At 43.4% G+C, this 15,253-nt stretch overlaps 1 protein-coding gene across 5 annotated transcripts in view; it reads right to left on the bottom strand.

The window, feature by feature from the left end:
- Positions 1-15,253, bottom strand: part of uvssa (UV-stimulated scaffold protein A) — a 141,984-nt gene that overhangs the window by 20,128 nt on the left and 106,603 nt on the right. For all 5 annotated transcript variants that reach the window (XM_068029571.1, XM_068029581.1, XM_068029591.1 and 2 more), the window contains one exon: positions 9,047-9,158. In XM_068029571.1, coding sequence (XP_067885672.1) covers positions 9,047-9,158 — 112 coding nt within the window. The remainder of the gene's footprint in view (positions 1-9,046; positions 9,159-15,253) is intronic.

Below are 15,253 nucleotides of genomic sequence, written 5' to 3'. Positions count from 1 at the left end.
TTAAATCGCGGTTAGATTGTTATGTATAATAAACTTACCTCTCCCTTGTTTAAACTCAAGAAAACCTGTCCGATTGGTTCTTTCACAATCACAATAAAAGGTGAAAGGTAAAACACTCAGAGGTGGTAAGCACAACTACTGTTAAAAATGAATAAACCCTGTTGCTGTCAAATAAGAGGAAAGGCAAGAGGGACAACTGTGACCCCCTCCTCACTTGGCCATAACAGAAATTTAGGGGCTGGAGTCCAGGATCATAACCCAATGACAAACAAGAAAATGGCAGTGGGAAACCAAATTGATCCCTAGTAAAAAAAAAAATTTAATTCAATACAGGTTTTCTTGTGTTCCACTGCTAACATATCCACACTCGAGGCCAGTATCTGAGTGAAGTAACTTGGGATAGGTTAAAGGCCTTATCTATTGAACAGTTGAGGAACATAGCTGGGCAGTTAGGGATTACTTTCTGTGCAAAAGCTAAGAAATCCAAAATCCTAAGATTTGTGGTCAACCATTTTTCATTTGTACCTGAAGATTCAGAGACAGGGTTAGAGCCAGAAATCGACAGGGTAATGTTAGCTAAAATACAATTATAACAGAGGAGACTAGAGTTAGAATTCCAAAGAGAGAAAGAGCAGAGAGAGTGTGAAGAAAGGAAAAAAGAGAGCGCTTTCCAGAAGGAGGAGGAGGAGGAAAGAGAGCTAAAGCAGCTTGAATTAACTAGGGGGTGACTCAGTAAACCCAGTGAAGGCACGGCTAGTAAGGAACATACCCCTAGCTCAAGACCGTGTGTTCAGCTCTTGAAGTTCTCCCAGTTGATTCCAAAGTTCAAAGAGGGGGATGTGGAACCATTTTTTGTCATTTTAAAAGCTTGCAAGAAAGCTGAAATGACTGGGTGAGAGCTGGACTCTGTTGTTACAAAGCAAGCTAACAGGAAAAGTCCATGAGGTTGCCAGATGAAAGTCCACCAGATTATGAAATGACCAAAAATGCTATCCTGGGGGCATATGAGCTAGTACCGGAAGAGTACCGCCTGAAATTCTGAACCCTCCGGAAGCAGCCTGACCAAACTTACCTCAAGTTTGAGAGATCAGCAGCTTGCTTTTGACGAGTGAATAAGGGCACTTAAAGTACAGCCCACATACGAAAATCTCAGAGGTGATCCTTCTTGAGGAATTTAAAAACTCACTCCCCTTTCTATTAAAACCCATGCAGAGGAACAACAGGTTCAAAGAGCCAGGCAAGCTGCAGTTCTGGCTGATGAATTTACCCTTGTACACAAACCCTTACCCCAAAGGAAACCCTCCTCAGTCACCTCCAGAACCCCGAAAAAGGATAAAAGGTGGGAGGGTGATAGGAGCCCGAACAGCCCAGGGAGAGAAAGGACAGCTGGAGACACAGGGGGCTCTCATCAAGCCAAAAAAGACATTGCTGAGTGCAGGAGTGGGACTCGAAGACCAGGGTGTTTCCACTGTAATAAGGCAGGTCATCTTCGAGCTGACTGCTGGACATTAAAGAGAAAACCTGTAGGACTAATCAGAGCACACCAGACCAATTCAGGAGAAAGGGCCTGATGGAAAGCACAGCAGAGCAGGCTGTGGCATCAACTGTGGCAGTAAGACCCAATAAACTTACCGCTGTGAGTGAGGGAAAATCTAACAAAATCCTGAAGGTCATCAGGATTTTGTATCCCAAGGAAAAGTGACCCGCTCAAGTGAGGCCAGCGAGCCCACAGTCGCACTTAGGGATACCGGGGCCACCCAATCCCTTCTGCTGGGAAAAGGCATGGCCTTTCCCCCAGAGAGTGTAGTGAATGCTAGGGAGTACTAATGAATGGTATCGGAGGGCAGTGTATGCCAATACCTTTATATTGGGTGTACTTGAAGTGTGACCTAGTTTCAGGACCGGTAACTGTGGAGAATGTCCCTAGTTTACCGGTGGATGCTGTGGACTTGCTCCTGGGTAATGATCTGGTGGGGGCAAAGGTGGTAGCTTCCCCAGTAGTTTTAGAGAGACCGTAAGACGTCAAGGAAACCGAGCAGTTGCAGGAGAGGGCCCCCAGCAATTCCCCTGACTATGTGGTGGCTCGGTCCATGGCCAAACAAGCTCTATCAGAGGAAGAAGAACTGGCACTGCAGGCAGATGACCCTACCGTCTGGTTATCTGAAACCTTCTTTAGGAAGTTAGAGGACCAAAAGGATGGGTTAAACAGACCTTCCTTAGATTTTTTTATTATTTGTTGCTGGGATGTGGGCATTGCTGGATAGGCCAGCATTTATTGCCCATCCCTAATTGCCCTAGAGAAGGTGGTGGTGAGCCGCCTTCTTGAACCGCTGCAGTCCATGTGGGGTAGGTACTCCCACAGTGTTGTTAGGAAGGGAGTTCCAGGATTTTGACCCAGCTCAGCAAGCCTACCCAGTATGAAAGAAGTTAACACAGGCAGCCCAAACCAAAACTGAAGTAGAAGGAGTCCCTGAGTGCTACTTTTTAAAGAATGACGTACTGATGAGGAAGTGGAGACCTCCTCATAGACCTGTGGATGAAGAGTGGACAGTGGTTCACCAGATAGTGGTGCAGACGAAGGTACCATAAAGAAATACTAAGAATGGCCCAAGAACTTCCAATGGCTGCAAGTCAGTGTACGAAAAACCCAAGCTCACATAAGACAGCATTTTGACTGGCCAAAGCTCCACAAATACGTGATGGAGTTCTGTAACATTTGCCACATGTTTCACATTGTGGGGAAGCCCCAACCAGCAATGAGACCCCTAATTCCCTTACCGGCTTTTGCTGGTGGACTGTGTGGGACCCCTGCTGAAAACAAAAGAGGACAGACAAGCACAGGCCTGTGAGACAGGTAGGGAGGAAGGGGACAAGGAGGACAGTGACAGGTTAATGGATGGCCGGCCGGGCGTATTGCCAACTGGAACCCCCGTCCAGTTAGCCAAGCCTCTTCGCACCGCCACCTCAATTTTGTTTAACACAAGAAATAGGAGCAGAAGTAGATCATATGGCCCAACGAGTTTGCTCCATTCAATCTTAGGCTTCAATTCCACTTTCCTGCCCGCTCCTCATATCCCTAGATTCCCTGCGAGACCAAATATCTGTCCCAGCCTTAAATGTATTCAATGATGGAGCATCCACAACCCTTTGGTGTAGAGAATTCCAAAGATTCACAACCCTTTGAGTGAAGTAATTTCTCATCTCAGTCTTGAATTATTGACCCCTTATCCGGAGACTGTGTACCTGTGTTCTAGATTCCCTGACCAGTGGAAACAATCTCTCAGCTTCTATCCTATCAAGTCCTTTCAGAATCTTGTGTGTCTCAATTAGATCACTTCTCATTCTTCTAAACTCCAGAGAATATAGGCCCAATTTACTCAGCCTCTCATCATATGACAACCCCCTCATCCCAGGGACCAATTTAGCAAATCTTCGCTGCACTGCCTCCAGTGCAAGTATATCCTTTCTTAAATGTGGAGACAAAAACTGCACACAGTATTCCAGGTGCAGTCTCACCAAAGCCTTGTAAAATTTTACTAAAAGTTCTTTATTCCTGTACTCCAATCCCCTTGCAATAAAGGCCAACATGCCATTTGCCTTCCTAATAGCCTGCTGCACCTGCATGTTAACCTTGCGCGTTCCTTATACGAGTTCTCCCAAGTCTCTCTTAGCAGTTTCACACCTTTTAAAAAATATTCTGCTTTTCTATTTTTCTGACCAAAGTGAACAACTTCATACTTCCCACCATTATACGCCATTTGCCATCTTTTTCCCACTCACTTAACCTATCTATATCTCTTTTCAGCCTCTACATCCTCCCCGCAGTTTACCTTTCCACCAAGCTTTGTATCATCAGTAAACTTAGATACATTATTCTCCGTCTCTTCATCCAAGTCATTAATATAGGGAGTGAAAATAGCTGAGGCACCAGCACTGATCCTTGCGGCACTCCACTATTCACTGCCTGTCAATGTGAAAATGCCTCATTTATGCTCACTCTCTGCTTCCTGCCTGTTAACCAATCCTCTGTCCACGCTAATATATTACCCCAACACCATGAGCCCTTATCTTGAAGGCAGAGGAGTGCTGGTGGTCGCCTAGCGGGGTTGGGGTGGGGGGGGTGCCTCCTTTGAGGGCACTCCATGGCCCCCGGAGGGCACCCCTGGAAACCCAAGCACCCTCTCACCAATAACATCACCTACCACTCAGTTGCTGAGGCCTGCCTGACTGGCCCCAGTGACCCTGATCCCACTTACCTCTCCAGGGATCTTCTCCTGTCTTCATACTGCAAGGCCTCCTGCAGTACTGGCATTGGCCACCAGTCCCAGTACTGCAGAGCTGCCTGCTTTCTGATTAGCCAGCAGCTCTGGAGGCGGGAGTGTGTCCCTTAAAGGGATGGCGTCCGCAGCAGCGGGCAGTTATTTGCCCACCCGCTGCGAAATAGCAACGGGGGTCTGACAGAGAGCTGAGGGAGGGTCTCCCCTGCCTTCCTGCCTGCTGCTGGGATTCCAGTCAACTGAATAAAATCTGGCCCTCTATTCCAGACAGAATTGGTCTTTTAAATCCAGGTGCTTTGAATATCCCACTAATCACATACATCCAAAAGGAACCAGTCATACAGCATTTTGTCAAGTCTGATTATTCCTTTCCCCAGTCCATAACTGACAAAACTTGCAAAATGAACTTGGGACAGAGATCTGAACTGGAGTGTTTTGTTAAATCGTGTATATACTTTAGCTACATGTAAAGAAACACCAGTATTCACACTTACATAAAATACGTCCTTCATATTTCATCCCCACATGAACCTTCCAAATTCCCTGTAGCTAGCATATCTCACCATTACATCATCACAATCTAAAATATGGCTTAATTTTGCACTGCCACTGGTATTATAAATTGGCACACTGTGGCTACATTAAGTAATACTCTCACAATTAATGTTTTCTGTGATATCAGTCCCTCAGTTCCACGGCATCCTTGGGGGTCAAACCTTCCCTTACTCTTGTTAAGACCTCTTAACCAACCTGCTCCTCCTGGCTCCACATTCAGGTAAGTTTATTTCAAAAATTTACCTTTTTATTGTGGTATAACAGATACTAACAAGACCTGGCTTTCCTCAGGGCAAATCAATCGTGCAGTGTGGGCCTCAAATATGCATTTGGTGCCTTATTTCCTTGCAAAGGGCCTAATGCCTGTTTCAGGCATAGGGCACTGCATAAGAATTTTTTGTCCTTTCCCAATACGCACTTCCTTCCTGCCATTTTGGATGAATTTATAGACCCTAATGTCTAGTTTCACCATTAAAAGTTTCCAGTCAAATCATATAAAAACAGCCCTTGAAATTTCGCAACGGTTCCACTGTCTCCTGCTAGAACCCACAGAAAAATGGTGTAAACAGCTATGTGTGCCATTTTCCAGAGGGTTGTGCTCATCTTACACCAGCATTACGATGGGACACTAGTAGAAACCCTAAAGAATTTTAGGGCCGGGCTGTCCTGTCTAAAATGCAACTGGCTGCAACGCTGTATCTCAATGAACACAAAAATTCAACAGCAAATATAGATTTTAGGAAGAAAGGAGTGATCTGATTTTGTTCTTTTTAAAATCAGCACTCAAAGATACTGTGATTCACACAGGGTTAAATCAGTACTAAATGTCATCCATAAATGGAGCTGGAGCAAGATAAGGGAGAAGAGAAAGAGACAGGCTCATGAAGAAAGTTGATCCAAAAAAGATTTATTTAATCTTGAGAGAGATTAAATATAAAGTAACACAAGTCAAAAAATGAAACCATTAATCCATGATTAAGGCCAAAATAAAACACAGTTAGACACAAGATCTTCCAATAACAACAAGGCGGTACCGGCTTAGAGCACCATGAATGGGACACTTGTATAAATACAGCAAAAAATACTGGGGCCCAGTCAGTATGAAATGAGCATTTCAACAAAATGAAGGACCAATTTAAAAGCCTTTGAAAAGAAATCAATAGAGTGCCAAGGAAGAACAGTCTTTAGAGCCTTGATGGACCCTAAAGCTCTTCATATAGTGTTGCTGACTTTACTGATGGTGAAAAAAATTACACTGTTGGGGAAGAAAAATCAATACTGTAGTTAGTAAAGAGATGCTATTTCACATCTGACTGGCCAGCGGCCTGCCTTCCCGTGGTTGTCCTGATACCTGTTTGTTAACAAGTCACTAAAGGCTGAAAGACCAGATATTCTTGAGTACTGACACAAAAAATAGGTACTTAATTTGCTCCTATGTGCGAACCATTGGAAAGGATGAAAGCCACAGATTAAAAGGTCACTGTGCTTTATCATTGATTCATAGTACCAAGACCTTGTTATTATGTGGGGCATCTGCGTTACACTTAAGGTTTTACGTAAACACTGCAAACTAGGAAAGAATCAAGTGATTTAGAAAGGATCAGACTGCAGGAAACACCACTGTTCTATGCACATTTTCTGCTGTCATTCCCAAATAGATTGTAATACTGTTATGTCTATGTTCATTCACTGTGTCAAACAGTATTTGGGATTCAATCTATTTTAAAATGGAACACTGAACACTTCAAACTGCTGAATTCCGACTGAATTCAGATTCAAAGCCACCTGGAGGTAGCAGAGCAGCACAATTACAATCAGAGATTACACACATGGCCATCAGTTTGGTCTTAAATGCACACTTATTAGAACTACAAATCAAAATCTAGGATATGCATAGCACAAAAACTGAAATTATTTGATTGGCGCAATAAAATGTCCATTAACATCGAAGGCACACCAAAGCCAAAATTATCTATCGGGAACAACAGCAGAAAATGGTGCTTCTTGCAATCTGATTCTTGGAAACTCAAAGTATCATTTCTGTTTAAACATTTTTCTTGATGTTCATTTACACGAGAGATAGACATAAAGGGACAACGTTATCCAGATAAAATATCTTGCAAGGAACTTCAGCATGTGTGTAATGTGGAAGAGCGAGATAACAGGTTTAGTGGCACAATGGCACTATTGATTCAATAATTTGTTTTATTTTTATAGCACAGATTAAAAGAAAAACTGCAAATGTTTGAAATCTGAAAAGCTTCTACTGAAGGGTCCCACCCAAAGTGTTACTCTACCATTTCAGTTTAAAGATGCTGATCAATATGCTGCATATTTCCAGCTTTTTATGTCTGTATTATTTTTGACTCTAGTACAAAAAAGGTAAGATTGGATGATCAAAAATACTTAACAAATGTTATTTGCAAATCCGCTGCGGTGTAGCCCAACTGCTTCTTTGCAATATTGTGCCGAAACAGCAGCTCTTTCTGACCATGCTTTTTCAGAAACTCAACCTGTCTAAAAACAATGTCTCATGAAAGAACCATATTTAAGATGTGACAATTATCATATAAGAAGTTGCTGGGAATATACAGGTCAGTCAGCTAACACCTGCAATGGAAACTTGAGCACCCTTAAGAAAGAACCTGGAGATTTAGCATTCACTGAACTAGGCAACAATATGTTCCATAATTTAAATCCTTAAATTTTCCTCTTATTCACAGACTGTCTGAATTACTTTAAATATAAGATTGTTTCAAAAATCAATAACCTCTAATTTTGCAATGTAATCCATAGAAACTCTTAAATTTGGTCAACCAAATAATTGGGCTTAGGTTTTCTGACTGGGGATAGGAATTGGGAAGGACAGCTCCAGTGGGCAAAGACTTCTGCCCCTCAGAGATTCCCCTGACTCCAGCAATATGCAGGAGGAGAGGTCCTAATTTGAGCCAGTAGAGGGGTGAAGATTTGATGTGGTAGACCTTGAGAACTTACTGCCCTAGGAGAAAGAGCTGACTGAAGGGGGAAAAAAAGAAAGAGGTTTTTGGACTGAAAATGTTTGACTCTGATGCCTGAGTCTGTGTCATGCTTCAAGACCTTTTACATGGGCCCCGCACCTGTTGGTACCTCCAGGCTCCCACTGCTGACCTTTGAATGCTAGATGTGCAGCCTAACAGGTGGCCCCTACATTGAGGTAGATCTGGTCAAAAACACAAAATGTGTTGGAGACTGTGTTTTATCCTTCTGCATCAAATTTACATGCGCCTGCTTGCATATGGGCAGGGTAATCTAGCCAACAGGATGAACCCTTAAGAAAATAGTTGGGAAGTGCAGACAGAATGAAGTGCAACCCCCAGTAGTTTTATGCTCCTTTCAATCCCTAATTTTTCTGATAATCAGTGAAAGCATGACAAGTCTAGGCTAAAAAAAAAGATAACATGTAAAAAAAAAATGTCTACTTTTATAAAACTTTGACAGCACTCAATGTAGGTTTTATTTTCCTATTTTGCACAAAGTAGGTACCATGTTGGTCCACATAACATTTCAAAAAGAAATTTATTGGCTGTGAAACACTTTTGGGCATCCTGAGGATGAGAAATGTGCTATATAAATGTAAATTCTTTCCTTTATCCTCACTACCCTGCTAGTCCCCCTGTTTCTCCCAGTTTGCCTCTGTATCAATCTATATATCACAATCTGAGACTGAAATTGGGGCACTATCCCATTCAATTTATGCAAGATCGCTTAAGAACACCTCAAATCTGATTCTTCTGATGTGTTGATCTTACTCACAATTTAATTGTGATAGTCACAAATATATTTCACCAGATCATATTTCTTCTTGCTACTCCATGATGCTGAAAAGTGCTACACAATACACCTAATGTGAAAATCAAGATGCATGACATTAACAGAAAGGTATTTAGATTTACTGTAACTGGGAGGTACTAATGACGGAGCTCTTAAAAAAAAAATCTGGTCTGTCACTTTTTATAAAGTCTCTGATTTAAGCAACTTGGTTTAAGCTGCAGAATTGAGGGTGAACTCTTCCTTGTTCAGAGACAACTATTCCCTTTCCTGTACAGTGCAACAATGATAACATAACTGAAAATTTACATTCTACATTAATATACATACATTTAAATCTCACGTATTTGCCTCATATGTATTAGCTCACTGACAAATATACATTAAAAAAAATCACACTGCCATACCAGCTTTCGCTTCCTGCTTTCTCTGTTCTTCTTGCTTCAGTCTTTGAATATCTTCTGGATTCACAGGATTTCCTTGCTCATCTCTTGGGATAATCTTTCCGTGGAAAGGGCACTATACACAAAAAGAGATGCATGAGCATAGTACTGCATATAGTCTAAAAGAAAATCTGTCTACCATTGAGTTCCAAGAGGTTAGTCATCTGTGTTGCAATAGCTGTTCCACATTTCTGTCTGACCACAGCTGCTAATAGTGCTCCATGTTTGGTCAACAGCAATCACTTGCATTTATAAAGTGCCTTTAATGCAGTAAAACATTCCATGGTACTTCACAGGAGTGCTATCAGACAAACTTTGACACAGAGTCAAAAGCTTGATCAAAGGGACAGATTTTAAGGAGCGGCTTTTTAAAAAATTCATTCATGGAATGTGGGTGTCACTGGCCAGGCCAGCATTTATTGCCCATCCCTAATTGCCCTCGAGAAGGTGGTGGTGAGCTGCCTTCTTGAACCGCTACAGTCCATGTGGGGTAGGTACACCCACAGTGCTGTTAGGAAGGAAGTTCCAGGATTTTGACCCAGCGACAGTGAAGGAACAGCGATATAGTTCCAAGTCAGGATGGTGTGTGACTTGGAGGGGAACTTGCAGGTGGTGGTGTTCCCATGTATTTGCTGCCCTTGTCCGTCTAAAAGGTAGAGGTCGCGTATTTGGAAGGTGCTGTCTAAGGAGCCTTGGTGCATTGCTGCAGTGCATTTTGTAGATGGTACACACTGCTGTCACTGTGCGTCGGTGGTGGAGGGAGTGAATGTTTGTAGATGGGGTGCCAATCAAGCGGGCTGCTTTGTCCTGAATGGTGTCGAGCTTCTTGAGTGTTGTTGGAGCTGCACCCATCCAGGCGTGGAGAGTATTCCATCACACTCCTGACTTGTGCCTTGTAGATGGTGGACAGGCTTTGGGGAGTCAGGTGGTGAGTTACTCGCCTCAGGATTCCTAGTCTCTGACCTGCTCTTGTAGCCACGGTATTTATATGGTTACTCCAGTTCAGTTTCTGGTCAATGGTAGCCCCTAGGATGTTGATAGTGGGGGATTCAGCGATGGTAATGCCGTTGAATGTCAAAGGGAGATGGTTAGATTCTCTCTTGTTGGAGATGGTCATTGCCTGGCACTTGTGTGGCGCAGTGGTTAGCACCACAGCCTCACAGCTCCAGCGACCCGGGTTCAATTCCGGGTACTGCCTGTGCGGAGTTTGCAAGTTCTCCCTGTCTGCGTGGGTTTCCTCCAGGTGCTCCGGTTTCCTCCCACATGCCAAAGACTTGCAGGTTGATAGGTAAATTGGCCATTATAAATTGCCCCTAGTATAGGTAGGTGGTAGGGAAATATAGGGACAGGTGGGGATGTGGTAGGAATATGGAATTAGTGTAGGGTTAGTATAAATGGGTGGTTGATGGTCAGCACAGACTCGGTGGGCCGAAGGGCCTGTTTCAGTGCTGTATCTCTAAACTAAATGTTACTTGCCACTTATCAGCCCAAGCCTGGATATCGTCCAGGTCTTGCTGCATTTCTACACGGACTGCTTCAGTATCTGAGGAGTCACGAATGGTGCTGAACATTGTGCAATCATCAGCGAACATCCCCACTTCTGACGTTATGATTGAAGGAACGTCAGGAGGAGAGAGGCAGAGAGGTTTAGGTAGGCAATTCCAGAGCTTAGGGCCTGGACAGCTGAAGGCATGGCCACCAATGGTGAAGCAAAGGAAATCAGGTCAGAACTGGAGGGGTGTAGAGATCTCAGAGGGTTGTAGGAAGAGGAAATTACAGAGATAAGGATAGGTGAGCTCATGGAGGGATTGGAACACAAGGATGAGAATTTTAAAACTGACATGTTACCAGATCAGGTTTGCCAGGATAGGTCAGCAAGCACAGGGGCAATGCGTGAGCGAGACTGAAGGAAAATACTTGACAATTGATCTTTCAATTCTTTTTCTTTAAAAAATTCCTCCCACTGCAACAGGGCAAATTATCTGCTAGTATTTCCTCTGTGACTCAATATCTGACAGATGTTCCACACCAACCTGGAATGTCACAGATAAACTGCTCGCAAGGAATCATGAACATGTGTTCTAATATTCTATGGTTCATAGACGTTTATAGAATTGGAGGAGGCCATTCAGTCTCTGACTATGCAGGTGATTTATTCGAGCATTGCAAATGTAATCCCAATGCCTTACGCTCTCTCTCTCTCTCCCATAGCTATATATCTTCCTCAGCTCAAATATTTATCCAATTTTCCCTTCAGAGATGTAATTCTCAGTTTTCACCACTTGCATGCTCCAACAATCCTCTGCCAAAAATTTCCTCCAAACTTCTTTTTACTCTCCTCGGAGCAGTTTTAAATTCCTCATCACTGACTCTCTCACCAGAGGAAATAGTCTCTCTACGCACTCTGAAAACCTTCATAATTTTTTTAAAAGACCTCCATTAAATATCCCATTAGCCTATCTGCTTCAGTAGAAACAGTTCCAGTATCTCAAGTCTCTCCTCATAACTTCAATATCCCATGGGGTTATTCTGGTTAATCTATACTGTATATTCTCTATGGCGTTAATGACCCTTCTATAATGGGGCACCCAAAACTGAACACAATTCTCTTAACTGTAGCAAAACCAAGGTTTTGTATAAATTCAGCATTACTTCTTTATTCCACTCTGTACCATATACCCCCCATTTATAAAACGCCAAATTCTATTGTCCTTTGTCATGGCTCTATCTCCTTGCACTCATACTTTCAGAGATACTGGGGAAATTTTATGCTCTCCCCACGGCAGGTTTATGAACGGCCAGCTGAGGCCCTTAGCTGTGCAATTAAACCCAATTAAGGGCTTCATTCCGCTGCAGCTGCAATTAGCCATGCAGCAGGTGGTTCAACATGAGAAGCATAGCACCAAGAGCCAGGGGAAGTGGAAGGGGGTCTCTCGTTAAAAGACACAGTGCCTAAATGAGGGTTCCCACTGAGAGCCACCCAACTGCCCTTGCTACCAACCCCCTCCCACCCTGACCTACCTGTGGCCTTGGTCCAGTGACGCTCCTTGGCCTCGGGTAGGTGCTTGTCCAGCAGCAGCCACCGCCTTCACGGTGGTGCTGCTCAGTGGAAGAGCTGCCGGCCTCTGATTGGCCAACCGCTCTCCAAGGGCTGCACTTCCCACAGTGGGGTCCTTGATCCTGTGGAAGGCCTACTGCTGTCCACTTGAGTGCCTGATTGGCACTAGATTCGGCGGACCTTCCGGAAAAGAGGCGACGCAGGGAACTCGCCATCACTTTTCCAGACATTGCAACCCCTGTCGCCAACATAAAATCCTGGCCACTGTATTTGAAACAGTAGGTTCCTCTGTTCATTCACATTCTTCAGTATCTTTCCATGAAATGTATACTCCCAGCATGATTTACCCACTGCTGGGGGATAATATTGAATAACTAGAAACAAATGGAGGTATAATTTATTTGAGAGATGGTGGACCACATCTTGGAGTTTCACAGGACCATGCCCCAAAATACTGAATTTAGACAAGTTTGTTTAGACAAGGCGGTTCAATGCTTGGGCAGATGCAATACACGTAGCAATTTCTACATAACTAAAACCCAATACAAACAAGGTAGTGGCAGGTGTTGAATACATATTCAATTTGGACACACCTATTAGAAAGCTTTTCAGTACATTATTGAAAATGACTGTGACAAATTTCAAAAAATTAGTGTATTTTACAGCTGAAGCAGATAAACAGGCCAAGAAAGCATGCAATATTCAATGATCAAAACACCTTATTAGCAGAAATTCATATTTTACCAAAATGCTGGGTAATTCAGAAAGAAAGTGTGAAATTACAACAAAAATGACTGATTCAGACATCTTGAAAAGTTGATCTTACAGCAAATGGTATCAGGGGGACTACATGGTACAGGTACTCTCATATCCTTAGTGAGAGTTAATGGTGCATACCAGTGGATCAATTTTCCATTTTAACAGCACTTGTTTTCCTAGTCAGTAGCAATATTTCCCCCACGATGTAGGCTCAGTCCTTAGCTCCAAACACAGCAAGGATTTCAACCCAACTACTCATTCAGAGTATTGTTAACTTCATCAAAAATGACCTGCATAAGTACATTTTGAACCTTTTTTTCCAAAAATCAGAAGAATCCAAAGCAAACATCCTGAGAAATTTATATTAGCATAAAGTGGGATGTAGGTGCTTCTCTCATTCAATTTTAAAATAAAACATTTCTAAAGCGATGTTTGCATTATCACTGATAAGAAATTGGCTACATTCTAAGTTCATAGAGAGTTGCCTATGAGCCCCTTTGTGAATTTTGGCTGCAGTCAGGTTTTGAGGCAGGTAGGATCAAGTCATGACTGCTGGGATTGTGGCCTGAGAGATTTTCAGAGCCAGAAACTTTAAACTTAATTTCAACAAAAGTTTATATCAGTGAGCATCAGATATGACTTGAAAGTACGGAATTATTTCCCTTTAAGGCAACTAAGGCATTTACTATCGAGAAATGTAAAGCAATAAACCTCAGCACTTAGAACATAGAACAGTACAGCACAGTACAGGCCCTTCGGCCCACGACGTTGTGCCGAACCTTTAACCTACTCTAAGATCAAACTAACTACCTACCCTTCATTCTACTATCATCCATGTACCTATCCAAGAGTCGCTTAAATGTCCCTAATGTATCTGCTTCTACGACCACCGCTGGCAGCGCATTCCACGCACCCACCACTCTCTGTGTAAAGAACCTACCTCTGACATCTCCCTGAAACCTTCCTCCAATCACCTTAAAATTATGCCCCCTGGTGATAGCCCTTTCCACCCTGGGAAAAAGTCTCTGGCTATCCACTCTATCTATGCCTCTCATCATCTTGTACCCCTCTATCAAGTCACCTCTCACCCTTCTTCGCTCCAATGAGAAAAGCCCTAGCTCCCTCAATCTTTCTTCGTAAGACATGCCCTCCAGTCCAGGCAGCATCCTGGTAAATCTCCTCTGCACCCTCTCTAAAGCTTCCACATCCTTCCTATAATGAGGCGACCAGAACTGAACACAATATTCCAAGTGTGGTCGAACCAGGGCCTTTTAGAGCTGCAGCATAACCTCGCGGCTCTTAAACTCAATCCCCCTGTTAATGAAAGCCAACACCCCATACGCCTTCTTAACAACCCTATCAACTTGGGTGGCAACTTTGAGCGATCTATGGACATGGACCCCAAGATCCCTCTGTTCCTCCACACTACCAAGAATCCTGTCTTTAAGCCTGTATTCTGCATTCAAATTCGACCTTCCAAAATGAATCACTTCACACTTTTCCAGGTTGAACTCCATCTGCCACTTCTCAGCCCAACTCTGCATCCTGTCAATGTCCCGTTGCAACCTACAACAGCCTTCCACACTATCCACAACTCCAGCAACCTTCGTGTCATCGGCAAACTTGCTAACCCAGCCTTCCACTTCCTCATCCAAGTCATTTATAAAAATCACAAAGAGCAGAGGTCCCAGAACAGATCCCTGTGGAACACCACTGGTCACCGAGCTCCATGCTGAATACTTTCCATCTACTACCACCCTCTGACTTCTATGGGCCAGCCAATTTTGTATCCAGACAGCCAACTTCCCCTGTATCCCATGCCTCCTTACTTTTTGAATGAGCCTACCATGGGGAACCTTATCAAACGCCTTGCTAAAATCCATATACACAACATCCACTGCTCTTCCTTCATCAATGTGTTTTGTCACATCTTCAAAGAATTCAATAAGGCTTGTGAGGCATGACCTGCCCCTCTCAAAGCCATGCTGACTGTCTCTAACCAAACCATGCTTTTCCAAATAATCATAAATCCTGTCTCTCAGAATCCTCTCCAATAATTTGCCCACTACCGACGTAAGACTGACTGGTCTATAATTCCCAGGGTTATCCCTATTCCCTTTCTTGAACAAGGGAACAACATTTGCCACCCTCCAATCATCCGGTACTACTCCAGTGGACAGTGAGGACGCAAAGATCATCGCCAAAGGCGCAGCAATCTCTTCCCTCGCTTCCCGTAATATCCTTGGGTATATCCCGTCTGGCCCCGGGGACTTATCTGTCCTCATATCATTCAAAATTTCCAGCACATCCTCCCTCTTAACCTCAACGCTTGAGATATAATTACATACCCTTCA

The sequence above is a fragment of the Heterodontus francisci genome, chromosome 1, assembly GCF_036365525.1.
Source record: "Heterodontus francisci isolate sHetFra1 chromosome 1, sHetFra1.hap1, whole genome shotgun sequence".
NCBI lineage: Eukaryota > Metazoa > Chordata > Chondrichthyes > Heterodontiformes > Heterodontidae > Heterodontus > Heterodontus francisci.
This window is presented reverse-complemented; position numbering and strand designations above follow the sequence as displayed.